Source organism: Erigeron canadensis, chromosome 8 (assembly GCF_010389155.1).
Source record: "Erigeron canadensis isolate Cc75 chromosome 8, C_canadensis_v1, whole genome shotgun sequence".
Lineage (NCBI taxonomy): Eukaryota > Viridiplantae > Streptophyta > Magnoliopsida > Asterales > Asteraceae > Erigeron > Erigeron canadensis.
The window spans coordinates 562097-588671 of NC_057768.1; the positions used below are offsets into that span (position 1 = coordinate 562097).

General features: G+C 33.7%; 3 protein-coding genes across 3 annotated transcripts; 1 reads left to right on the plus strand and 2 right to left on the minus strand.

The window, feature by feature from the left end:
* Positions 1–1246: 1246 nt before the first annotated feature.
* LOC122578699 (transcriptional regulator ATRX homolog) lies at positions 1247–10595 on the minus strand. The gene is made up of 12 exons (XM_043750718.1): positions 10419–10595; positions 9201–9796; positions 9045–9078; positions 6822–6904; positions 5385–5444; positions 4654–4764; positions 4201–4281; positions 4038–4118; positions 3211–3631; positions 2696–2796; positions 2315–2345; positions 1247–1739 (listed from the first exon to the last, which is right to left on the minus strand). Exons 2-12 carry the CDS (start codon positions 9792–9794, stop codon positions 1591–1593), a joined length of 1746 nt encoding a protein of 581 aa, XP_043606653.1. The 5' UTR covers positions 9795–9796; positions 10419–10595; the 3' UTR covers positions 1247–1590.
* A 5409-nt stretch (positions 10596–16004) lies between these two features.
* LOC122579453 lies at positions 16005–20562 on the plus strand. Its single transcript, XM_043751637.1, has 3 exons — positions 16005–16221; positions 19890–19987; positions 20072–20562. Exons 1-3 carry the CDS (start codon positions 16161–16163, stop codon positions 20348–20350), a joined length of 438 nt encoding a protein of 145 aa, XP_043607572.1. The 5' UTR covers positions 16005–16160; the 3' UTR covers positions 20351–20562.
* Positions 20563–21495: 933 nt separating this feature from the next.
* LOC122579042 (cysteine synthase 2) lies at positions 21496–25493 on the minus strand. Its single transcript, XM_043751130.1, has 6 exons — positions 25158–25493; positions 24892–24966; positions 24217–24360; positions 23078–23458; positions 22410–22645; positions 21496–22104 (listed from the first exon to the last, which is right to left on the minus strand). The coding sequence occupies exons 1-6, from the start codon at positions 25359–25361 to the stop codon at positions 21882–21884; spliced, it is 1263 nt and encodes a 420-aa protein (XP_043607065.1). The 5' UTR covers positions 25362–25493; the 3' UTR covers positions 21496–21881.
* Positions 25494–26575: the final 1082 nt, after the last annotated feature.

Sequence of the window (26575 nt, forward strand, 5' to 3'; positions counted from 1 at the left end):
GTGAAATTCGCCTCAAGAAAAAATAATTGATTCGCTCACGACTCATGTTTTACGGTCATTTATAGGGCAAGTTCTCTTTTAACCCAAATGAATGCAGCAAATCATGGAAACAATAACCTTCATCCATCATTTTTTGTATAGACCGTACGTGATTTAAATCTTATGCATGTTTCATAACAACTAATTAATAATATTTGCACAAACATAATTTAAGTGATTGAGGTTCAAATCTACTAAATCCATGACTAAATTGAAAAGGTATCGTCGATCTTTGGCTTCCAAGTTAACTATATTTTTAGGTATAGAATACGGTGAATTCTAACCTAACACAACTCGTCACATACCAAGTGAAAGGTCACCTATTTGATTTTAAGCCCTAGGAATTTGCAAACGAGCTCAGGTGTTCCCAGACTATAGCTCTAAGTGCAGTGAATGGGTTTCTCACAAGCATGCACAACTCGACAACTATTACTAGGTGGAAGGTCGAGCACCTCCATGTGACAACCTTCTCGTCAGTGATCCACCAAGGGGTGTGTCACATTCCCAAGAACCGGAAGTTGGACCTCGGGTTTTGATCATGTGGCAAGAGCCGAAGGCTGGACCTGCTGGAATTACTAGTTTTACACACAAAAAATGATTGACCTATTTTCTCAAATCTAGATGACATAGACAATAGTCCATGTAGTTTAAAAATTCCTAGTTTAACCTAATGCTAATGGTAATCGACATACCCATTTTATTTCAACATATTGTGTAGACAAATACCAAACCAAGGCACCAATGTTGTATGCCAAGATTCTTTTAGAAACACTGTAGTTATTAGTATAGTATATGAATGTTGTTTTTTCCATTTGTTTTTGATGTGTCATTCTTAGAAATTATGAGTGTCCCCTGCTGACATTGGATAGCACATTTAGTCTCAACCATTAACAAAACATATCTAGATTCCATGTCCATCCCAGAAACAAACCAACAAAAAGAATCCCAACCCATTATCAAAATCCTTCTAAACACATACCAGACCATCCTATACAATCACATTATCAAAAGACACAGAAACCTGATGAAGGCAATCATTATCAACTACATGCTTATAATATACGTTTACCTGCATACAAACATATAATTTCTAGGTTGGTAATTGAGAATAATATAATGTTCTATACTATTTTCAGATGTGAATCAGTATTTTAAGAAAAGCCACATGAGTAAGTTTGGATATGGGGGCATATGTAAGGGAGCACAATTTTGTTAAAACAGGTTTCCAAAACCATTATTATCAGTCAAAAGAAAATATCCATAATCCATAATTTAAATAAAGAAAACCCTACAATTTATGGTGATGTGTACATATGAAACATGATCTACACCAAGGTGGGTTACCTCTATCTACAGGGTTTCTAATGAACATGAAGTTCCTTATCTGCCCAGCTAATATGCAACCAACTAACAATAAACTACAAACAGAAAAAAGATAAAAACACTACATGATGACAAGACCTAAAAGGGATAATGGTCATAAATGTAATAAAAAGGGTGGCTGGAAATACATAGTGCAGTTTGTTGTTGTGTTGGTGCTTCACCTGCCTTTTATGCTTTTATGGCAGACGCTTCTTTTCCAGTTTCCTCAGCAACATCTTCATCCTCATCCTCTTCATCAGCTAGCTTTGTAAGTTCCTCCTGGATCATGATTTTCAGAGTCCCCTTTCTTGGAGTGAGTTCTGTATTGAATCGCTTATCTGAAAGATTTGAAAATAATAGACATCAGATCAGACATTCCCAACAAGAGTACACATGCATATGTCTATCGTCTATGCAACACTAATATGAAATTGACAATTAATATGGGTGTGCTTTATGAGGGAACTGGATTGGATAGTACCATACAGTAACAAAACCAAAATAGAATGAAACCAAAAACTGATCGAATTTTCATCAGATCGGTTCTTATCAGTCTATGATCTGAACAAATATATGGGTATTTTGTGCTAAAATAAGAGCCTAAAATTATTGTTAAAACAGTTAGCCGGGCCAAACTGAAAACAAATCAAACATAGCCGGAATCAATCTAGAGTTGTCCAAACCCAGATCAGTTCTTCCTTGTTTAAGTCAAGACAAAGTTTTCTAAAATTGACTGCTAAAAGGAGAGTCAAAACAAATGCTTAAATTGGCAAATACTAGCATGTCCAAGACCCATCAAAGAACTTAGAAAAAGTAAGAAGCAAGTAAAAGGTTATTGTGCACAGTAGTTACTGTATATACTTCACTAAAATTGAGCAAAATCATGTTCCTAAGAAGAAGAGAAAGTGCTTACTGAGCAGTTTGAGAATGTCGGTAAAGGTTACCTGCAACAAAGACAGCATAATCAGCACTTGATATCAAGGTAATAGTGTATTTTGACAGAAGAACATAGTTGCCACTGGTTAACAAAAACCAAATCTAGCAACTGTAAACCTACGCTTAGTTGTACAAAGGAGATTAATAAAAGATGTCCGTGAACTTAGAAAGTGTTGAAAGGATTAACAGCCTGACTCAATTTATGGGCAAAAAACACGAGGCCAGACTAATCAGAACTCCCGCAGGCATAGATTAACGTCACTCCAACAAAAAAATTATGGAATATAACAAATCAATAGACATAATAATCAGTCTCGCTTATTTCCTACAACTAAAACTGGAAGCAACAGATGCTCACCGTATTAAAATCAACTTCTTTAAGAGTTTCACATACTGCAACTTTGAGTTCATCGTCACTAGGCTTTTGCTTTTCTTCTTTTGGTTTTGCAACTTTTTTCCCTTTCATACAAGAGAAAATATGAGAATTAGAGGCCAGATATGAGGGATAATATAAGAGGCAGCAAAATGGGAGGACCAGGCTGTAGTTCAATTAGGATATTTAGTAAGGGTTGGGCACTTGGGCTGACACTCCCGACTAAAGTTGCTAAAATATTCTTAGATAATTAGTGTCAAATATGATTACAGAAAACATGTTTTTTCAAAATAATCGAACTTTTTTGTAATAATTTTCCTTTCTGTCGTATGCAGTAAAAACACAATTTGGCCCATTCTAAATCTGTTTCTTCAGTTCATATCAAACTAACTTTTTGTGAGTTTACCCACTTCACCCGTTGAAGATAAAGCGTATAACCTAAAGAATCCCATTCATCCAAAAACCTTAAAATGGGACAAAGGAAGAAAACTTGTCCGCACCAGTTTTCTCTTTAGAAGCAGATTTCTTGGGAGTTGAAGGTTTCTCATCAACTACGTGATTATTCTTCTTCCTTGAGAAGGTCTTTGGAGTGGTTTCACTTTGATCCTTGGATTTGGAACGACTCATAGAAGATTCAGTTGGTGTTTTCCTTTGAGGAGTCTTTTTTGCTGTTGCTTCTTTCTTTGATTTAGCTTTTGGAGCTGATGCTTTCTTGGAAGAAGATTTTTCGGAACCTCGTTTGCGCTTCTTACTGTCTTCCCCAGATTCAGGTTCTGATACATGTTCTTCACCTTCAGACTTATCAGTGCCATCATTCACATTCTCATCTTCACTGTTTTCTTTGTCTTCCTCGTCTCCCTCTGACTCTTCCATCTCTGGAGTACCCTTATTTTTTTCAGACGCACTTTTAACTTTCTGCTTCTGCATAAACAGATACCAGATGGAAAACGAATGTCACCACAGAAATTGAGTAAAGAATGTTCAAGGGAAACTTTTGGCTAGAGGTGGTATTATGTGCAAGAGGGGCAAGTTCGCTACTAAATCAGAAGACGTGCTGTTTGAAACGGGGAGATTTGATATTGGATCAAAGTAAGTGCAGTCTATATACTTGAATAAAATGAGTAAGAAAGTTTCATACTCAACCAGACTTTAGACAACTTAGCAAAAATTCAAAATTTGCATAAAAAGGGCACTTGGTTTTAGCTACTGTATAGCAAGCTCTTCAGATATTAATTTGCAAACGCTAGTGATGTAGGAAAAAAAAGTATGATCATACATCATACTCCAATTACCAAACTGCTTTTCATTTTAAAATCAAACGAGATACCTTTGAAGAGTCTTCTGAAGGTGTGGCACCAGAAGATGTACTTTTCTTGCCCGAGCTCTTACGTTTTTTACCATTGCTTGACTGGACAATAATCTTGTGTAAGAAAGATTGTGATAGTATGCAAAGTTGCAAACAATTATAAAAGTAAGCAAAAAAAACAAACCTGTTCTTTCTCTGCAAGTAACTTACTAGTTGTGGCATGAGGAAGCAACAAAAAATCTATCAGCTTCACAATGACATCTTCCTGAGTATAACATAGATAAAAGTCACGTGCTTTCATCAACAAAAAATCTAACCAGTATGAAACTATTAATGCCAACATGTCCAATGGCATGCTTAAATGCTCTTCTTCTCTTGTAAAAAGGCATTTTTAAATTAGTTATAACAGAAAGTGATGCCAAGAAGTACATACCGCACTGATGGTTGTGAGGTAATGAACAAATGATATAGGTGTGATTTAAAAGATAAGATTAAGCACTCAAAAACAATGATATTAAGTGTTACGATCAACCGGGATAGACCAATAGTTCTAAATATGGACATCAAAGCAACAGCAAGTCTGATAAAAAAAAAATTGTACAAAAGATTTATATGATAACATAAGAGCCATCCAAACCTTTTTTGCGGTATGTTTCGCAATTGGTATGTCGAGCAGATCACAGAACTCAAACAACTTCTCCTTGTTACACTTATCAAGCTTCTCTTGAACTTTAGCTTTTTGCTTTTCCTACAAAATATTAATATTTATTGTTTTTGGAATGAACTAACTTTTTTTGGTAGGAAACATTAATATTTATTGCTTAGGTCTTTGTAGTCATATCCATCAAAACTGTACACATTTTCATATTCCTACGGTAAAGTATTAGTGGATCTTATATCCATCAAAACTGTACACATTTTCATATTCCTACGGTAAAGTATTAGTGGATCTTATATCCATCAAAACTGTACACATTTTCATATTCCTACGGTAAAGTATTAGTGGATCTTATATCCATCAAAACTGTACACATTTTCATATTCCTACAGTAAAGTATTAGTGGATCTTACTTAAATAAGCAAATAATGCTCCTAGGCTTTTCCTTGTGAGTGATTATATTGACACCACCATAATTTGCCATACACCACTAAAAGTGGAAGGCATGCAGTATTGAAAACACAATGTGCAATACCATATAAGCAAGGTTAAGGTGTATGGAGAAAGTAGGTGGTGTACAAATCCTAACCCTTTCCTTATACAGTTAGCCAAGGTATGCTAAATGTTATGAACAGGGGTGAGGGAAGTAACAAATAGGTATATTCATGTGAGCAGGATCCATATTTCCAACTGACGAGGGTAACTCTTACCTCATTTTCATCCCAGGCAAAGCCAGAAAACCGCAATATGTTACTCTTGATTTCCAAAGCCTGCGAGTGAAACACAACAGCTTTTCAATTGAAGAGGAAAAACCATTTAACATGGAGTTTTTTCTGCAAAAGGTAAATGAAGGGCCAAGATGCAGTACATATAGATTCCAATAACATTAAAAGATAACAGAATCCTAACGAGCATTGTGAGAGTTTTCAGGACTCTATAAACTAAACCGAAAGCTTGCACAACCTTCTCTAATATGTCATTAGATAACAATGACTTGACACCAGCTGCTGCCACTACCAGAATTTTGAAGGCCCGGACAATTTGGGTATAAGTATGAGAGGAATCTATACAGGTAATAGCAATCAATGAATAGATAGCACGTGGTTTTCCATGAGCTGGAGAGTTTGACTTTTCTCTTATAGTACCTTTTCAGCGTGCAATTAAACCAAACAAACCACTAGCACTTAAGTTTTACCTTCCGCGTGCAACATTGGTAATTCATTGAAAGGAGAATTATAATTAAAGCACATGTGCTTACTGTTACCCAATTTGATAAGCTCTTGTATTTTAAAGCACAGATATTACTCCTTAATATAGTCCATACTTGTATGATACAGTATTTCAGTAGAAAGTTTAGAGTGAACTAATAATAGAAGTAAGATAATGATGGTTATGATAATAATAAAGTTGCAGGTGCTTTCTCATTATCCAAGCAGCACAAACTTTCGTGACGGAGCCACGCAACATTCATTTAGACGTAAGAAGTTTGCCCATACCTCTAACTTTCGTGAATAAAGCTTTAGCTAAAGTAAATTTAAGAAACAAATGCAAGAGCCGTATATTTTTATGAGATAATCATGGAAACTCTAAACTGAACAGGTTAAAAAGAGCACTAAAACAATTCAGTTGCTTGCATGTGACAATTCAATGCTTTAAAGAAGTCGCTATCATTAACTCATTAAGTGGTAGACCCCTGCTGTCATAGCAAGTTTTATGGAAAATATTTATCCATTTGTGGTATGACCTCTAAATGGATATATATCAAATTCAAGTAAAATTCAAATAAACATACAGAAAAATCAAAGGTAACAAAAGTCAAAGGGTGCATATAAACCAAATGCTGAAATTTTTAGCTATTTGGATATGCTGAAATATCTTCTTGTTTATTATAAAAATGCAGTAATCTTTTCTTTTCAGTATGTTCAAATGTTGACAGAAGATGCTGCCTGTACAGATCCAAGTACGTGCAGAAAAACAAAAGTGAACCACGGCTATTATAGTGAACGAACAAAGTGAAAAAAGACAAGGATAGTATACTACAATACTCATAAAAATAATAATACTCCATAAAAAAATATGCCTATTGAGATGAACTTCGAACATCAATATGCATTTATAGTAACGAACTATTTAAGAGGCAGACTTACCCTTCCTCTCTTCACAAATAAGACAGAATGGAGCAGTTTAAGTGTTTCATCAGCCACTTTCTTCTTTGATAACTTGTAAGCAACTGAAAAGTAGAAACAGTTCAGATACGAAAAGTAATATTCTCACATTAGAGAAGTAGTCATTAAAGAATTACTAAAAATTATCACATTACAGATGTGAAAAGAAATCTTATCACATTACAGAAGTAGTCATTACAGAAATACTAAAAGTTATGCAATCAATAAACCATAGATTTGTAATCGAATTTCTCCTCTTTATGAAAAAGAGCTTTCTACTAACTAGGAAAAATACTAAACAGAAAACTTCTAAATGTAGTGTGTAAGGTATACTCCAAATGAATGTACAACTATATCCTCCCTTACTAAGAGGTTTAAGAGTTTAATAGTAAAAGTTCAAATGCTCAATACCTTCATAAAAATGATTATAAAGATCTCAAAGATCTACGGAATAATTAATGAGAAGACCTACTGTAAAAATTCATAATTTTCGTTCTCTTTTGAACTGATATATATCCAAACATGCAACATTAAGATTATTCATCTAAAAAGATAACAACTATAGGTTTCTAGCTCTAAAGATATAACTCGACTCAACCAAAATGCCTTGATGATTATTATTCATTTTTTATAAGAATTCCAAAACTCTTAGTAATACGACAAAATGTACGTGGAATTACTACATGAAGCACAAAAACTAAGTAGTCAAGGACATAAATTTCGGTGTTTCGTTCACGGACAGGTATACGAAATATCGTTTTTTTCGGTGGTATTTCGGTAATTCTAATATTATATATATATACATATATATTTATATATATACATACATAAGAGTAAAAGATAAAACCTGGAAGTGCTGAAACAGAATTCACTGAAATTTCGGAAATTTCGGTCAAATTTTGGAAATTTCGGTGTATTTCGGTCAAATTTCGGTAACGATATCAAAACCGAAATTCACTACCGAAATTATGTCCCACTACCGAAAACCGGTATACCACCGAAATTTCACCGAAATTGATAACATAGCACAAAAATAGCAATATTTTGATCTACCGCAGAACGAATCATGGATCACTCCACCGATTCAACTAGTTGTAATGATTAAGTGAACCAAGTAATGTCTAAAACAACTTTTGACCGTAAAAAACGGAGATTTTTAATTCTTGCGGGAAATATGGAGGCTTTTAATTCTTGCCACTTTGCCCAGAAAACAAGGTTATTGAATCTTGTTTGTGGGTTTCAATTTTGGCACACATAAGACAAACATAAAGTAAACAGAATCATTATTGACCAGAGAAAATGAATTCTTTTGCCGGAGTATCAGCTTTTCCTGTTCCAAGTTTTATCAGTTTTTAAGATGGCTCTGGTTTCTGGTCCAGCCGCCAAGTCCGGTCTGGGTTGGAAAATAGTAGTTGATGACGAAGAGCATAATAGTTGTAACGTAGATTACATCATATATTTTGTTCTGGAAAACTAGAAATTTATTCAATTCCAAGATATCCTATATAAACTAAGTAATGCTTCAATTATGAATTGTGTGTGGCAGTAGTTTTGTATTGGAATTTTCAACATTGTAGATTTCATCCCCGTCCTAGGTTGACCCGCTCATGTGTTACATACATATTAATGGTCACCGGTACTTTTACGGCAAGGTCTCTTTAACTCGAATGAATGAAGCAAAACATGGAAACAACTACCTTCACCAAGCAAAACATGGAAACAACTACTTACACAAACATAAGCTTAAAAGGTTCCATAAATCTTTAAAAGACAATCTAGTTCAGAAAATCGTCTTTATCTCTACCAATAAGGTCAATCTGAAGCTGATTACGATACCAGGTATGTTGTTGCTATTGAAATTTGAAAGTAGTACACATGCAATGTGAATGTATTACCAATTTTCCATAGCCCATATTTAAAGCTACAACAATGTTGTGACATCTCTTTCCAGAAATTTTTGAACAAACTAGTGGGCAAAACATAATAAAACAGATTGCAAAGATATGGCAAGAAGAATAACAATCTTATCTTCTTCTAGGCTAACAATTAAATGAAAGGGAAGACAACGTAATATTTTACCAATAATAAAAAAGAAAGGCAACAATTTTGCAATATAGGAGTAAATCCCTTAATAAATGAAAATGCAAACAATATACCCGGCAATACATAAAAATACAATAAATACTTTAGAAGTTTATGACTTACCATTAGGGATATCTTTCAAAGCCGTACCACGTCCCTGCATGCCATAATAATAATAATAACAACAAACAAATTAGTCTAGATAGTAAAGTTTTAATTTTTCCATGAAGACATAAACGACAAACAAGATTCTCAAATAATTAAGTAAATTAGCAACACCTTTTCAATGTGAAATTCCTTGTCGGTATCCCTATCAATGACCGCCACCAACCTTTCCACGGATTTCCGCTGCCTCACCGGTCGTTCAATTGTCGGAACAACAGGAGTTTTTGGCTCCTCATTTTTCACTTTCCTTTTTTTCTCATTCTGTTCAATTAGGTTCTCCTTCTTTCCTTTTTCTCCACCACTCTTTTTTGTTGCACTTTTTTTCGATGCCTCCTCTTTAACCTCTTCTCCCTTGTCGTCTTCTGCTTTTACATCAGCAGCTTCCACAATTTTATCCTCACTTTCTTTTTCCTCTTCATCAACTTCCATCACGTCACTCTTAACTTCCTCCTCCTTTTTATCTTCGGTGATGTCCTTCACCTCTTCCTCTTCTCCTTTCTCATTTTTGCTTGCTTTATCATCCTCCCTGTCAACATTATCTTCCTCATTTTCATCCTTCACGTCATCTTTCTTATCCTCGCACATCTCCTCAACTGCCTCCTTTTCCCCATCTTTCTTCTCGCTTTCACCATTTTCCGGTTTAGCTGGCAACACAGTTCCATTAGCCACCACTTCACCAGCTTCAGTAGCCACCTCTTCCTTGCCCATATCTGAATAAGCCAACCAAGAAACCAACCATCATTAATTTAACCACAAATAATCATTGTTTCACCCTCAAATCCAATTACCAACAACACCATCACAAATCATCCAATCGTTTCTCGTCCAATTGTATAATAAATATTTCACTTATCATTATATCGAAAGTTAGCTCTTTTTGTGCGTACAAACATTATGATTTTCAATAATTACAAAACAATTTTAAAAAATCTTTTCATAACCTAAGAAGACACAAAACCATCTGTTAATAACCTAAATGTACGAAATACATTCGGATGACTCAGAGGACAAATCGAAAAAGCATGCAGACGGAAATAAAACCTGGTGTCTATATACGGATATATACCTAAACCCTATAAGCATATAAAATTACATAGCTTTAAAATTCAGCAACTAAAATTCACAACAAAATCTAAAAACAAAAAAAAATTACAATATACAAATAATTCAACACCGATCTGTAAGCAATTAAATAATTGAAACAAGTTCTCACATAATTATAACCCTAAAACATACAGATACAACTTCAATGCATATATACATACACATATTATATGGATATATGTAATTACTTAATTGGATTATTTACAGCAATAAGAAAAAAGAACTTACATAAAATTAGGGTTTGAGCTCAAAAATTAGAGTTGAAACGGGGGGCGAATATATAAATAAAATATTATTATTATAAGAGGGAGCGTATAGAGAGAGTGATGTGATATGTGTGTCAGTGTGTGTTTTTGTAGTTAAGTTTATAGCAGCAGGGAGAGTGTGTGTGAATCGGACTTGAAACGAGAATTTTAAATTGAGTTAAATAAAATGTTGACATATCGTCATGCAAGACACTGGGCGGGCTAAATGGATATCCAGCTGCAGGTGGTTTTTTCTATCAACGGTTCAGATTTGTTTATGTTGTATTCTATTTTTGGAATAGACGGTGGATATTCTGATATTAACAAGGTGCGGTAAGGTATGGCTAATAATAGCAAAATGACAACCCTGGTTTGAATTTTGTGTTATCTATCTTCAGTGCCGTCTTCGAGAATATAAAATCTTTTTGACGCCTGACTCAAGCATTTAAAGTGGGCCTCTTCCAAAGCGAGTCATTAATCAAATATATAGAATAATATTTATGACGGTAAATATTTTCAACAATAAAACGGACAAGTAAAGTCTTGGTTTGAAACTTTATAAACTCATGTTCAAGTGTTTTAGGCATAACTGGAAGTGTAAAAAGTAAAATTCATGAAATTATTAAAACATAATAAGAGGTTGGGTATTGTAAAACAAGTATTAAAGTAAAACAAATAAGACAAGATCTTGATCCTTATATCATAGTTAAATTGATTCACAAATCAATTGATACACGATGATTTTCATGATGCACGGTGATATTCAGTGAAGAGAAACATATTGTTTTATTTGTTTTACTTTAATACTTGTTTTATTTTACCTAAAACCAACATAATAAAGTATATAACAATGATATTTGACTATTCAAACATAAATCGGTAAAATCTAAATAAGATATAGGTTTCCTTAAACTAATAAATTATTAAGTATAGTTACATTCCAGTAATGAATGGAAATGAAACATATTTGGTGGGCGTTTCTTTTAGAAAAGGCAAAAAGGGGTTTTAACTATTCAGTTTTATTTTATGAACTGTGACCATGAGTCTACCGTGTACATGTGACCTTCCGAAAACAATAGTCAATGAGGATGTTTAAGTAGAGCCGTAGAGCATTAGAGGAATTACATGTCACTATGTCAGGCTCAAAAGTGTAAAAATTAAGAATTCAAAACACTTATAAGTTTATAAGTCCAAAACAACTTATAAAAATTGTGGTGGGCCTGGCTCTTTTGCACCCTCTGAGCCTCCGCATAACCGGTCCTGCTATTTTGCTCTGTTTTAAGCCAAAAGTATTTACTTAAGATTTTTAGTATGTTCTTTATTAAAATTTGGTAGAGTACGATATGTTTATTTTCATACGGTCTCATGCTCAGGCGATCAGCGTCAGCAAGTAGTGTTCAGTGACGTCGTATGGATAACCATACCAGGTAGTCCATTGTCAATCATCGATGGTCACCTTATATATATTGATTGAAAGCTAATCGTATTCTGAATTTTAATGAAACCTTTTGTTATTTCTATTTCACACAAAAAATAATAAACATATGTGCACATTTTGGATAGAAATGATGAATACCGGTGATGAAAGTAATCTCAGGTGTAATGACTGATGTTGCACGAATGTGGTGTATCGTGTATAATGTATATGGTCGTCTTACGGAATAATAATAATAATAATCTTTATATATAATAAAAAAGGATTGTTTTTTGGATGTATTTTTAGAAATATTATTATGTGTTAAAAGCACATAATTTTTAAAAATGCTTTTATTTTATTTATGATGTCATATTTAAAAAAAAGATTTTTAATTTCTCTCATTTTTGTATATCATTAGGCTTTCAACCGCACATAATGGTTATTTAAATTTTTAATCTTTTATTTGAAACAAAAATTTTTTTTAATTCTTATATATAATATTATGAAATGCCCTTTTATTAACGTAATAAGTATTTTTATTTTATGTATCATTATGTTAGACAATTCACTATTTGCGTATCAAGTTATAATTTATCAATAACAAAAATTACATATATTCTTTTACATTTGTTTTTTACAAATATAATTAAAAGGTCCGGGTTGAACCCGGGTTGTTTAGCTAATGATAATAATAATGACATTAATTATTGTATCTAAAAGTAGAATCAAAGTTGTCTTTTATTTTTCGTTTTTTAACACTTTATTAATGAGTACTTAATGACATTAATTATTTTTGCTTAGGATGATGTATATATGTTTGTAGGTTCATGAATTACCTTCTACCAATTGAGACTATATTGTCTTATTGAATACATTGTTTAGTATAAATCGTATGTATGTATTTTGCATTCATATTGGCATGGTGGTTAATTAATTTTGTTTATCTGGTTAATTGATAATTGTGTGTAAATGTAATATTATGTGTTATTATTCAGTACATTATGTTATTTAATATTTATATATATAGTTTATCTTGCATGAATATATGTGTATACATTACAGCATGCATGAATAAATGGATGAAGATCACTGTTCGTTAATTACTGTTATTGTAAATCAGAGTTAATGACATCTTTTAATAACAAGTCTTCCAATGTACATGTGAGCCTATGAGGGTTGGTTGAATACTTATTGCCTTTGTTAACGCAAATCAAAGTTAATGACATTCTTTAGTAATATGTCTTTGTAACGGTTTCCGGTCATGCATGAAGAGTCGGGCTGATGACTAAGTTAAGTATATAAATAGCGTGTGAGAGGGCATACTACTTACCTTGCAAACCTATTTTTGAATTAGTAGTGATTACATACTAATATTTTCTTTGTTGTCTAATGGCCAGTGTTCAAATATTGTACTTGTCCTGTTTATTTACGATCGTGACAAAGTAGATAAGAGAATCTTAGTTTACTCGGTAATGGTAAGGATACACTATTTATATAATTGTGTTGGTGTGACTTCTCTCTAGCTCCTTCCTAGAAATTGTCTTGTTCTAAACAATATTGTTATATTTTCCTATTTAAAAAAATATATATATGAAAGCTTCTCGTTTGTTATTACTTACGGCAATCTACCGCTTTCACTTCCGCTACAGATATTCAAGTACATTTTCGTTCCTTTAATCCTGCTTATATGTTTGTCAATTTGCTTGGTGAAAGTTACATGTATTATTATATGAAAACATCCACCACAAGCGTTATGTTTTAAATGTGTGATAAGTTGAATAGTATAGTTAATATGGATTCCTATGCATTTTTTTTCTCTTTGATACAAATAAGGTGTATTTTCTCTAAAAATATCTTTGAGATAATTGATAGTATTTTTACATTTTGAAATATATGGTTTCGAATAATACACAATCATTTGAACAAAAAAGCGCAAATCGATATGTTGAAAGAGACAATGAACCGTATTGTCAGTCTTCGTCAAGAACAAAACAAATTCAAGATTTTAGGGAAGAAGTTAGAAGGCTATTTGGTAGAAAAACTCAATATCATGCAAACGCACATGATATATGTGACTAGGAACGAAGATGACAATAATAAGTACAAGTAGTAGTTTTAATGTTTAATTATCTAGGTTTATTATAGGTTTACTATTAAACTATCTTTAGTTAGGATTATTGTTAGTGTATTTTTACTTTTTTTATTATAATGTACCAGTGATATCTTTTTATTACTAATATACTATTGAACAAAATATGGTTAAAGGAAATAATATATGTGATATATTAAATAAAAATAAAGTGGTATTATAGGTTCTGGGTGGTTCTGCGTCCATAACCGACTAATTTTAATGAAACTATTAAACGGATGTGACGTTTGGTTCCGCATTCTAGATCTACACCTCATACTTTTAATTAATTTTTTTAAATGAATTTGACCTAAAATTTATCAAAGACGTTATCCATCCAATATAGCTTATAGTGTGCCTTGAAAAGATATGTAGTAAAGTTTTTATATGAATTGAAAAACGATCTGCAAGTCCAGAATTTCTCTTTTTCACTCACCATCAACAGAAAATTCCAACTCTATTATAATACTTCATAATTGCCTCCCAAACTTTTATATCAATTGTTGCTTGGCAGGCCATACAAGGGTGAATTAAAACTCTATCGGCTTTAAAAAACGGAATGTACCGATGCCAACAAGGATGTTTCCAGTTTGTAGTGAAGAGGAAGAAACGAGAGAGCATTTATTTATTTCTTGCAGGTTCGCACAAACAGTTTGGGAGACACTCTCAAATTGGTATCATATTAGGTCGTTCTATGCATTCTCACTGAAAGATTTGCTTCAAATTTATAATTATTCACGTGGAATAAAGAGGGGGAAATAACATTGCAACTTGTGATAATAACAACCATTTAGTGCAGTTTGAAAGGGAGAAATAACTTAGAAACCTTTAAATTCCCGTTTTACACTATTTATATTTATAATGGGAAAATAATTTCTACTGCAGACTTTACCTAAGCCTAGGTACTGACACATTAAAAAAAGTTACAGATTAAACTTTTGAACTTGATAAACATACATACCCCCCTCGGAATTTTACATAATCTTCTCTGCTTTACCTACGACAGGTACTGCATGTTTTACCTAACATTTCTCATTTATAATACCTTATAAAGCAAAAGATTCTTTTTTTGCCATTAAACATCCAACCTTTGAAATACCATTTTTACCCTTAAAATTATAGTTACTCATATTAAATGAGTATTGTTATATTAGAAATACCCCAATAAGTTTGTCTTTCATTTTGTAAGAAAATATCATACCATAATATTCTATATTCACGAGTGCCCCTTTTCATTAACTATATTATCCTTTTACGTCAACTACCTTTACACATGGTTGTAAATCTCAGTTATCTCGGCCGATATATCCCCGATATATCGCTTATCGGTGGTCGACCGAGACAATACTGAAAAGCGATATTTACAACCTTGCATTTACATTAATAACTACACCGTTAACGCCACCATTACCCGTCGTCGCTGCAGCATTACGTGGGTACCCCTTTCATTGTAAATAATGATTATTGGGTTTTCATTGATAATAAACCGTGCAAACATGAAGTCGATAACATGGGATCAATGGAATCAATTTTCTGTTGATGCAAATGTATCTTAGTTTATTTCATGATGTATATCGTTTAGCTGCTTCATTACTCTAACACAAAAGTTATATAAGTTTCTATAGCCTAGCTCTAATAAATTGTTTGTTGTCCATTCATTAAAAAAGGATTGAACGAGGAAACCATTTCCAAATGAAGAAAAATTTGTCTTAGTTGAAAAAGGGGATGTGAAGATCATTGGAAGACACCTAAGAGCATGTCGTGAAAGAAGCACACCACCAATGACTTTTCTGGTCATGGTCTATTAACGACAAGAGACTTTTTTTTTCCACAAAATGTGAGGGTTTGAGTCGGTCCCTAAACATATTTGGGATGAATTTATGTGAGTTTTTTTTTTGTCCAGATACTTTAAATTGAGAATTTATTTGGCTAAAAACATTTTAGCAAAACAAATTACACATTTAAAAATTTTGTAAAAAGGAAAAATCGCGGTGCATATAACAGCATCGTCTAGACTCTAGACTAGAGTTATCTTTTCCATATTTTCTAATCGAATCAATTCTATTTGTACTCATAATATTCACAGCTGCTAAATTATTATTAACAATAATACTTGCTGGGATTTCATTTAATTTCACTTATAAATAAATCAATCAATCCACGATCAGTTGTTGTCTCCGATGGACCCCGCTTTCGCCCAAGACCCTCCTTCAACAATACTACAAGAAGACGACGAATGGGGTAATCTATCTTCTTCTTTTATTCTTTTCAGTTTTTTCTGAAATCATTAATTATGTATGTATGTCATTGTTTGTAATTGTTGCTGTTTGTAAGTAAGTATGATGATGGACTAATTTCAAAATGAAAATTAATTTGGTTTGTTGACTTTAATCATGTGAAATCAAGGGCGGAGCCTTACTACTTGTTGATTAATGATTATCATAAATTATGTTTTCCTCATATGAGTAATATATATATTGTGAAAAGTTAGGTTATAAACCCTGTAAATTGAAAGAACCTTAAGAACATTTTAAATCAAGCTCAACCATTGATTATTCTTTACATGGTGATTGTTTTTTGAGTTATTTAGATGCAATGTTGGATTTTACAATTATGTGGAGACATGGATTCTATGAGCATATGTGCATGAATAATGCTACTTGCATTGCAAGTCGGGCATATGTATGCAAGTATTTTGTAAATAAATGTACAATGAGATAGTTGGTGATAGGTAGTCCTTCTATGTGGGCTTCACTTGGGTATACCCAAGTTGAAGTTTGAGGGGGCAAATAAATGTACAATGAGATAGTTGGTGATAGGTAGTCCTTCTATGTGGGCTTCACTTGGGTATACCCAAGTTGAAGTTTGAGGGGCAGGTTTTACCCTATTAATCGTCGTACTTTCGGATGGATTAGTAGGGAGTTTTCCCCCTATTGGGTATTTGAAATAGGCATATCTACTTCAAGGGAGCTCTCTAACGCAGACCCGGTTAAGACAAAGATAGTTGGTGATCAAATGTACATAGATAGTCATATGAAAATGTGTAAGCAATTATATAGTAAATAATAGATGATTTTACTAAAATAGCCTTTCAAATTTAATTTAAAGTAGTTTTTGAAGGTTTCCCGCAATTTTTAGGGTTCCTAGTATATATCTTTTCCATATATATATATACACACACACACACTATTCTATGGTAGATCTATGATTTCGCAAAAAATCAAATGATGAATCAAATAAAAATATAGATTCATAGGGGTGGTTGGGTTACTCGCGTATATATAAATATTTATATCGCTTGCTAAGTTCAATTCTTGGTCTAACATAAATCAAACTTAACAAGATCTTTCTAACAAGGTTGTTTATTTTGATTTTTATACATGAAGTAATACACGAGTTCTCCACAAAATAAAAGCCAGTAACAATAGTTGTTCATGATTGACGATATTCATAATGAAAGGGGTCATTTCATGAAAAGGATAAGAAATATTATTGATTGGATGAACAAGACGAGATATTTTTGTTGAAGTAATTGAAGAACGCGGAGGAAAAATATGATATGGCTCCCTACGAAAGGATGTAAATACATGTTTGGATATTCCAATGATGTGTGAAAGCTAAGTGACCTAGAGAATGCAGCTAATGAATAACTTACTAACAAGTTTTGAAAATATAAGTATAATGATAATTCAAGCACCAGTTATGATGCTATAGTTGATAGGGTTTATGAATGAACGATAGATTTGAGCAACAAATATGAGTGTTGCGAACCTCCTCTTCCCTTATCTTTTCACAAAGCTTATCAATCATAACATCACGACTCTTGCGGGTCATCATCATCTTTTTTAGAAAACTTCTAAGGAAGGTATTAACCATACCCTACGGGTCACCTGATCCAAACGCCGTGTTTTGACATCTTTCGTTGACTAACGCTAACTATATCAATTTGTCAGTTCGCATTCTTTTGTGACTGCAACATGGATCTTGGCTTTGTTGCTCCAATCAATAGTTTTTCTTTTCATGGAAGGATTGGCCTTCCTCTTATATATGAATATTCAATTATTATTAGCATTGATGATTGTGGTTAGTGAGCATTTACTTGGTAAGTAATGTGGATGTTTTGTGGAATACTTGTTTGTTGCATATATTATTTAAGTGAAAAGTGAATATAAGACTATCCGACACCTAAGCTTAGGTGTGAAACCCTCGCATACAAATATTTTAATATTTTTTTTATTAATGAATAAATGTTTGGGCCCCCATGAATTTTATGGATTAAAAAAACAATATGTGAGTGTTCCACATAAGCTTAGGTACCTAACAGCCTTATATTACCATCCCCCGTTATAATATATATATATATATATATAAGACGTAGGAACTACTTCATTACAAAAAAACTTTTTCATCTGGTGGAGCGACATCATGGTGATAATTCAACATATATAGCCGGAAAACGATTAGTTAGGGTAACCCTTCAACATTGAAGAAAACGAATTCATTATCTTTTTTCAGTTTCTTGTGCATATATCTACATTTTGTATTCTTTCTTTTAGGAAGGATTGTGTGTTTAATCTCTAACTGTGATGGCTAAGTTATTGAAATGGTTAATGACTAGCTTCTTTTATTAAAGTTGCAATATTTGTTGTGTGGGTAACTTGCCAGGCTTCTTTTGTGTACTACAAAGATTAATATGGAATCTTTTTTTATGTGGTCTCAATAAAATTTAAAGGTTTGTTAGCAACATTGTGAACAAAGCTTTGATGCCATTATAGCCGGAAGCAGTAATAAAGAGGTATCATTAAAAAAAAGATAACCACGTCTGAGACTAAACATAAAATGGTAGATAGACTCAATAAAATCCAAGAGGAAATAAGGCTATCATCCATAACTTGGTGAGGTTACGAGTGCAAACTCTGGTGACTAAAAGCTTTAGTGGTGCGGTGCATGTTGTTGATGTGAACATTTCAAAGTTCGGCAAGGGAAGAAGGATACGCCTCACCAACATGCATCCACCACTAACGCTTTGGGACCAGAGATTTGCTTTGCACTCGTAAGTTGTAACCTTTTCATGTTGTCGATGACAACCTTATTTTCTTCTTGAGCTTTATTGAGTTTATTGATCAGTTTGTGTTTAGTCTTAGACGTGGTTATCTTTTTTTGGATAATCCCTCTTTATTACTGCTCCTGGCGACAATGCCGACAGAGCTTTTTTTGAAACGCGGCTAACAAACATTTTCATTTCTTTTGTTTTGTGTGTGCGTGTTAAATTGACTTGGTCAGTGATTGTGAGGTTGGAGAGTGGAGACTATATATATAGATATATTTATATACACACATATATACCGGCAAATGTTTTTGATATCCATACAGATACATACTTCCAAATTACTGTGGAAGTGGGACATAAGTTGTTTTTTTAAAATTTAATTTGGAAGGTAGATAGGTACCTGTGGACTGTCTGGTCAATCATATTTGAGTCTCTTTCTGTTCTCGTACATCGAGAACCCTGGTTGACTCTGCAGTTTCTGCTTTAGAGGTGGCAAAATGGGGGCGGGGCATTAATTAACAGGGGAGAGTGAGTAATTTTGGTTCTGGTTCTAATGGCTTATGTTGACCTGAACCTTTTTCTCTAACTTAATTAAACCATTAATTATGACAAGGTTATTTTTACAGTATGTAACTTGCTTGCTTACCCGTTTATCCATTTCCCTTTTGGCTTTTGATTTCACCTACGCGACATGTTGATAATATATAAGCCAGACCACCCCACTCATAAGCCGACAGGCATAAGTTGTTACTGCTCATTTACACATTTTTATTTTCCTCTGATCCGTTCATGTCATTTTAAGTTTTTTTCTTTCTTTCTTTTTTACTAATGGTTGTTTGGCTCAATGTATCTACGATAGACACCGATGGCTTTGTAATCCCAAGCTTAGAAATTGAAGATCCAAATGAAAGCAAAACACATGCTTCTCTGGTAGAAGACTCAAAACACACAATCGAAGTGAGTAATATGATCTTTCAAGTGTTAAACCATTCTTGAAGCATTGACCTATTTTTAACATAATCATTTCTTGTGTTTGTGCAGGCTAAGAAAGAGGAGTGTATATATCTTGGACCTCATGGAGCCCCTCCGTCTCAAGCAAAACAGGATATAAACTCTTCTGGACGCAAACAAAAGTTGAAGCAAAAATTGAAGGATGCGGATCAGAGAATCAGTGGATCTGGACGAGAAAACAAGCTAGAAAATTTACGAGATCTTGTGGGTGGCGGCAAGATGCATGTTAACATCTCCAAGAGTTCCCCTAGAGATTGGCTAGACCCACACTGTCACGAGTCTCAGTTTGAAAAGCAATACCCTTCATAACAATTTATAATCCTGTGTTTTTGATCATGATAGTAGAACTAAAGTTCAACAAAAAAAGTTTTAGATTACCCTCCACCAGGGTATTTGATATGTATACTTGGCCATAATGCCTTTTTGTTTGAAAACTTCTCAACAGAACTTGTAACTTCCAGTGTCAAACATTTTTGAATGTTTCCAACTCTTGTATACAATGCGATCAAGATTCGAGATCATGATAATGTCTGCATACTTTAGCTTTCTGGTACATTACGATTATTTGGTGGTCACTCAAATTTTGACACATTCCTGAACGAGTCAAGTTGGTTTTTTTTTAATTTTTATTTCCTATTATTTTATGCAAATTGAGAGAACGTTTTGTATTGATGAAATTCTATATTTGATATGCACAACCTTCTATGTCATTTTCGACAGGTGAAGGCAGGCAGTGTGCTGTTGTAGTTTTATTGGAAAAAAAAACATACAAATAAGGGGCAAGGGTGTAGTACCGATAATCGGTTCTTTGGCAAGTTTCTAACCTATAGGAGCATGTCATTTGTACTTGCTGATTTTTTGCCAAAACTTGCCAATTCCTTGCCAAATTATATGGTGTAGTGGCATTTTTTGTCAATTCTTACCAAAGAGCCGATGTAACTTGTCAAAAGGAAAAAGACAAAAAAAAGTTGCCAATTCTTTGCTACCAACGTTCACTTTCATCGGCCAAAACTAGCCGATGTATCTTGCCGATACAAGCCGATGCTATAGTATAGCCAAAAAGCCGATCCTTGCCGATGGTTTTTTCCGATAAAACAAGCCGACTACACCGTTGCCCCTAACATTATCATCTCTCAACTACTAAACCACCGACAATAAACATCATAAAAGGTCGTTGAATGCCACCCATAAAATATAATGAACTCCCTCTGGATTCGCTAGATTGCAGGTACTCATAAAATACATTACAAAGACAAAATTAAGTCCATTAAACAATTTTCAAAAAAAAAGTCCATCAAACATAAGTTTTAAGGTCTAATCATAATGTTTAATTAGACGTGTTAGACAAATATAGATTCAGTCTTATCTACGTAACACGTTATGTCCGTTCTAACAAAAATGATATACAACATTATTACCTAAGTATCCATTTGTAATGATGTCAGAATACACAATTCAAACAAATGTTAAAATATATTATACTACAAAAAATGTACAACTTTCCATAAATGGAAACTATGCTAAAACAAAACTATACAGAATAAAACTTATCCAAACGTATAAAGTTACATAAAGAAACAGTGGATAATCGCAGAAACAATAAAACTTATCCAGGTAAAAATGAATATAGTCACAGTAGTCTGTATCGGGCCTTCAGCTTGAGAAAGGGTCTGCTTGACCCTAAACGGTCCCAGCTGGGTTTAGCCGGGCTTCTTTCCTATCAAAACAGTTACTCTGCCCAACTACTTTTGCCCACCATTACAGTTAGGCATCAAAAAAGTTTGCAATCATAACAGCCCATTTTGAGCTCAATGTTGTCCCATGCGTATAAACAGATATCTCATTTACGATCAAGGAACTCTAATGCTTTCGCTGAGGGTGTTAAGCCATGTTGAGCAAGGTACTCTGGGTTACAAAACTTGCTTAGATGCCTCATCCCGCTGTCGCACAAAATTGTAACGATGGTATGACCAGGACCCAACAATTTGGCTACTCTCACTGCTCCAACACAGTTCATTGCCGAAGAACTTCCAATAAACAGCCCATCATTCTTTAGAAGAAATCTGATGAATGGAAGCAGCATTAGATTTGCAAAAAACAAAATAATGATTCAAAAATAACCATCTAAATTTAGAACTAGATAACTTGCGAGGTTTATGCATTTCAAAGAAAAGAACTTTGGGAGACTTTTGACCCATTCCTCCCATTTGACTCATTGCCTTTGTTTTTATTTTATTTTATTTATTTATTTATTTTTTAACAGCTGCCTCTAAGTTTATTAAGTTGAATTTTACCCCCTTGATCCGTTAAAGATGAAAACATAGCCCAAATCAGCTCCTTATATACATAAATGGCCGAGGCTTTATACCTAGACATTTCCACAGCCTCAATATCCGTGCCCCGGAAAGCTCCATCAAGTTGAGCCATTTTAAAATTCTCTGTCAGTCTATTGATCCCTATTCCTTCGGTGATGGTATCAAATGGGTTTTTCAATCTCTTCCCTTCAGCCTCTTCTCTTGTGTACATCACCCCCCTTGTAACTTTGTTGAACAAGCCAGAACCAGGAGGATCCACAAGAAAACACTTAATTCCTGGATCTTTTTCCTTTAAAAAAAAGGGTAAAAATTGCGTTAGGGGTTGTTAGAAATGAAAACTGTGCCCTCACATTTTGTTTCTTTTTTAAAACGTAGAGCCGTAGAGGTGGCAAGGTGGTAAATATGGGTAAGTGAATGTTCAGGTCAAACAATATTAATCGGAAAACACTTTTTAGCCCAATCTTATGAACTTTGCAAAATTAATAAATTCTCACATATTAAACACACTCTTGAGCTATTATTCAATACTTGTTTTAGATAAGTCAGTTTAGGATGTAAGCATTGACTAAACTTTAGATGTAAGCATTTCAAAAACTTTTTGATATTTGACCCATCTGAGCCGTTTTAAAAAAAAATACACCCCAATTTGACTAGTATTTATACAAATGGGTTCAAATGGCAACTCTGCTAAGAAGATGGTTGGCAAAAGATGGGTGCTGACCTTTAGAAAGCGGGATACACCAGCCACAGTGCCACCAGTGCCTGCAGCTGCAACAAAAGCATGCAATTTGCCACCAGTTTGTTCCCAAATCTCAGGTCCAGTTCCTTCATAATGAGCTCTGTAATTTGCCAGGTTCTCAAATTGATCTGCAAAGAAGCCACCTCTATACTCACCAGTGAACCCTTTGTTTTGTTCTTTCTCAGACAAGTATCCATTTGTAACGTTTATGTCTTTCATCTCTGTTTCATTTCTGTGCTGCAGTGCTAATTTATTTGCTTCTGATGCCCTTCTCCTTGCAATATTGACAAAATGATCTTTGTGAGTTATTGACACCGGCCTGACCCTTTCAACTGTTGCTCCAAGAGCATATAGTATTTGAGACTGAAAAGTTCAAAAGCAAGAATGAATGATGAAAATAATTTTCACAGATCATGATGAAATACCCACCAATATACATATGGCTCAAAATTCGAACGCAGAAGTTTGTTTATGTCACTTGCAAAATGGGTAAGCACTTCTCTCTACCCAAAAGGTGAAAATTTTACGTAAAGAACAAGAAGCATCCAAAAAAACTGCTCTTTTAGCTTATACTATGTTTGGGCATTCGCTCGTTTGGGGGGCGGTAAATTCCATGCCATATCAAACCCATGGGAAGTAACTGGCTAGGTGCAAATTAGAGAACTCAAAAGGATTAAACATGAAAGGACTTTGACTAGAATTACCACCCAAGGTGAACGGATAGATTTTGGCCAGCCTAATAAATGTATTTTTTGTAAACAAATCAGGCCAAAAAGAAGAGCAATTTGGCTTCTATTAGGATTCCCAGATGGAAAAGAATCCCAAATCTGACAAAAAAAATGTTGTTGGTGATCATGCCGCTTAACCAGTTATAGAATTCGATTGACTCCATTCTTCACCAACTTACATCAAGTTCTATGAGATGCAACTTAGACAAAAACAAACAACCTAAAATCCCTCGAATGCTCAATTATCAGATCATAATAGATAGTAAAGTTTCATATAAGGACCCTCGCCACACACACAAATAACAGCATAGAAAAATTAAAGAACCTACAAATAGATAAGCCTATTGGCAACATATATAAAGTCCCCAGTTTAAAAGTTTAACACAGCCATACCTTCTCAATGGCAGCATCATCTGGAATAACCACATGGCATTTGCATCCATAGGCAGGGGCAACTGTTGCAAGACTAATTGCAGTGCTCCCAGCACTCCCCTCTGTAACTACACCACCTCGAGATAATTCTCCAGATTCCAACGCCTATGAACATTTAAAATTTATGGTCAAAGCTTAAATGGAAATCCATCAACATAATGACAAACTTCTCATAATATAACCTAATGGTAGGTAAGTTGCCAGGTCATCAAAACCATTGCCATGTCACCGGCTTACAGATCATACGAGGTCTGATAATCTAACGTAATTGAAAAATGGAAGTGATTCATACACCAAACAAACTACCCGATACACAACATTGTGATGTAAAGTTGTAAACCCTTCCAAGCAAAATGTACAAACATATTAAATGAGACGTTGGTTCCGGGCAAATGTAGTATTCATGGTGTACTATAAATCACTTTCTAAGAAAACAAAAAAGTTCTTGTACTCTTGATATTTACCAAAATAATTGTCTAACTACTTAAGACTTGTACACATAGCACTGGTTATACGATTTTCAAAAACTGGATACATACAATCGCAGGTTTTAAAGTATCATACATACATTATTTACTCTCTTTAAGAGCATGCTATTATAAAAGATAAACAAAATAAAAAACAAAACATAATAACCTCTTCAATAATTTTAACAGCAACTCTGTCTTTAACACTTCCTCCAGGATTCAAAAACTCCGCCTTCCCAAAAATCTGAAATTTATCGAATCTATCAAATATATGTAAAGTCTAGCAACCACCTAGTAATCTTTTCATTGCAAATATATCAAATTTTCAAATATATCTATCTAAGATGCCACGTGTCATCTATACAAGTCGAATACAATTCTCCACACTAAATAGCTACAAATGGAGATAATAATAATAAATTAAAGAAAATTTACTTCACAGCCAGTGGCATCAGAGAGACTGTTAATACGAATTAGAGGAGTGTCACCAATTGCGCTAACGATTCCGTTTATTTTCCGTTTGTTTTCCGTTATTAGGGTTTTAGATTTCGAACGGCGTTTGTTTGTTAAGATGTACAGAGAAAATACGGCTACGGAAACGGCTGTTAGGATGGCGATTGGATTCTGCGTTGCTGGCATCTCTTGCGGTGGTTGGAGGTTACGGCGGAGTTGGGTTGCCGGATGTTATTCCGATGATTTGTTATTAACGGAAAGTAAAAAGATTTTTAGGCCCAAAGACAATAACGTTATGTAGTTAGCCCATAATATTAGGCCCGAATAAATGTTTTGACTTCAAAGTTTAAAGTTGAAAGTTGGTAAACCCCAATAATCCAAGTATCCAACTAAATGATGTATATTAAAAACAATTAAAAACTAGCCTGGTGCAATATAGACATTAATAGTGACTAGCGAGACATGAGTGATGAATGTTGATGATGATGGAGATGGCGAAGAGATGAGAATATGGTATGAACAATAGAACAAACAATAATCTTGTGTTGAAATTAAATGCAGTCTTCTATCTCACATTTCATTCATCTTTAACGATACACCTTTAAGATAGAAACCACTCAATGATTATTCCTTCAAAATCATGGGCTCATAAATTGATTTCTATTAGCTTATTGAGTTTTGTTTAACATCAGGATGCTCAAATAAACTTTTTTTTCTTTTTCTTTTATAGTCATTTTTATAATAACTCGAGTTCAAGTATTTTTATTAAATATGTTTGACTAACAAAAAGTGTGTAGGAACACTACACTGGTCACTAAACCCGCCTTTTTGGTTGCCGGCTTGACAATATATATGGGTTAGACATGGGTCTAAGCCCCCCAAAATACAAGGGTTTATATTTTATATATTTTAGGGCATAGTACTTCGGAATTTTGGATTAAATATTGTCAACCCTCAAGAAAACAAATATGCAAATACACCTCATGGCATACCTTAAAAGGGACACCACACACACGATTGAAGTTATAGCCACCCTAGAAAAAAAAGATAGAAAAAAAAAACATACAGTCAAAAAATTGTAGAGTCCAACAGCCAATTTTTTCTCCTAAAAAAATGTTCACCATAACATTACTGATAAAATCTTGATTACATGAGAGACTTTTTACTAAAATGGTGCAATAGTGCAACACTATATTTCTTTGCTTTCTTTTCACAATAATAATAAGCTAGGTATATAAGATGGACTATTTTATTTTTCTTTTTGTATTTTTTGTTTATTTTAATTTGTATGTGAACTACATTTCCAAAATTGATCCCGACCTAAAAAAAATTAAACCGACACTGTTGTTCCTAAAACAATATTGTGATCTCCTTCAACACCTACTCCCTGCACTTACCCC

What these genes read in the sequence shown, in the direction of transcription:
- LOC122579042 (XM_043751130.1), bottom strand. Translation starts at nt 25,361, where the DNA reads ATGCCAGCAACGCAGAATCCAATCGCCATCCTAACAGCCGTTTCCGTA. An exon ending in CTGTTAAAATTATTGAAGAG is followed by an intron (nt 24,361 to 24,891) that starts GTTATTATGTTT and finishes AAATGTTCATAG; the next exon opens with GCGTTGGAATCTGGAGAATT. An exon ending in ATGATGCTGCCATTGAGAAG is followed by an intron (nt 23,459 to 24,216) that starts GTATGGCTGTGT and finishes TGAACTTTTCAG; the next exon opens with TCTCAAATACTATATGCTCT.
- LOC122579453 (XM_043751637.1), top strand. Translation starts at nt 16,161, where the DNA reads ATGGACCCCGCTTTCGCCCAAGACCCTCCTTCAACAATACTACAAGAA. An exon ending in ACAAGAAGACGACGAATGGG is followed by an intron (nt 16,222 to 19,889) that starts GTAATCTATCTT and finishes TATCTACGATAG; the next exon opens with ACACCGATGGCTTTGTAATC. An exon ending in ACTCAAAACACACAATCGAA is followed by an intron (nt 19,988 to 20,071) that starts GTGAGTAATATG and finishes GTGTTTGTGCAG; the next exon opens with GCTAAGAAAGAGGAGTGTAT.
- LOC122578699 (XM_043750718.1), bottom strand. Translation starts at nt 9,794, where the DNA reads ATGGGCAAGGAAGAGGTGGCTACTGAAGCTGGTGAAGTGGTGGCTAAT. An exon ending in TATTTGTGAAGAGAGGAAGG is followed by an intron (nt 5,445 to 6,821) that starts GTAAGTCTGCCT and finishes TTTCACTCGCAG; the next exon opens with GCTTTGGAAATCAAGAGTAA. An exon ending in TACTTGCAGAGAAAGAACAG is followed by an intron (nt 4,119 to 4,200) that starts GTTTGTTTTTTT and finishes ATTATTGTCCAG; the next exon opens with TCAAGCAATGGTAAAAAACG.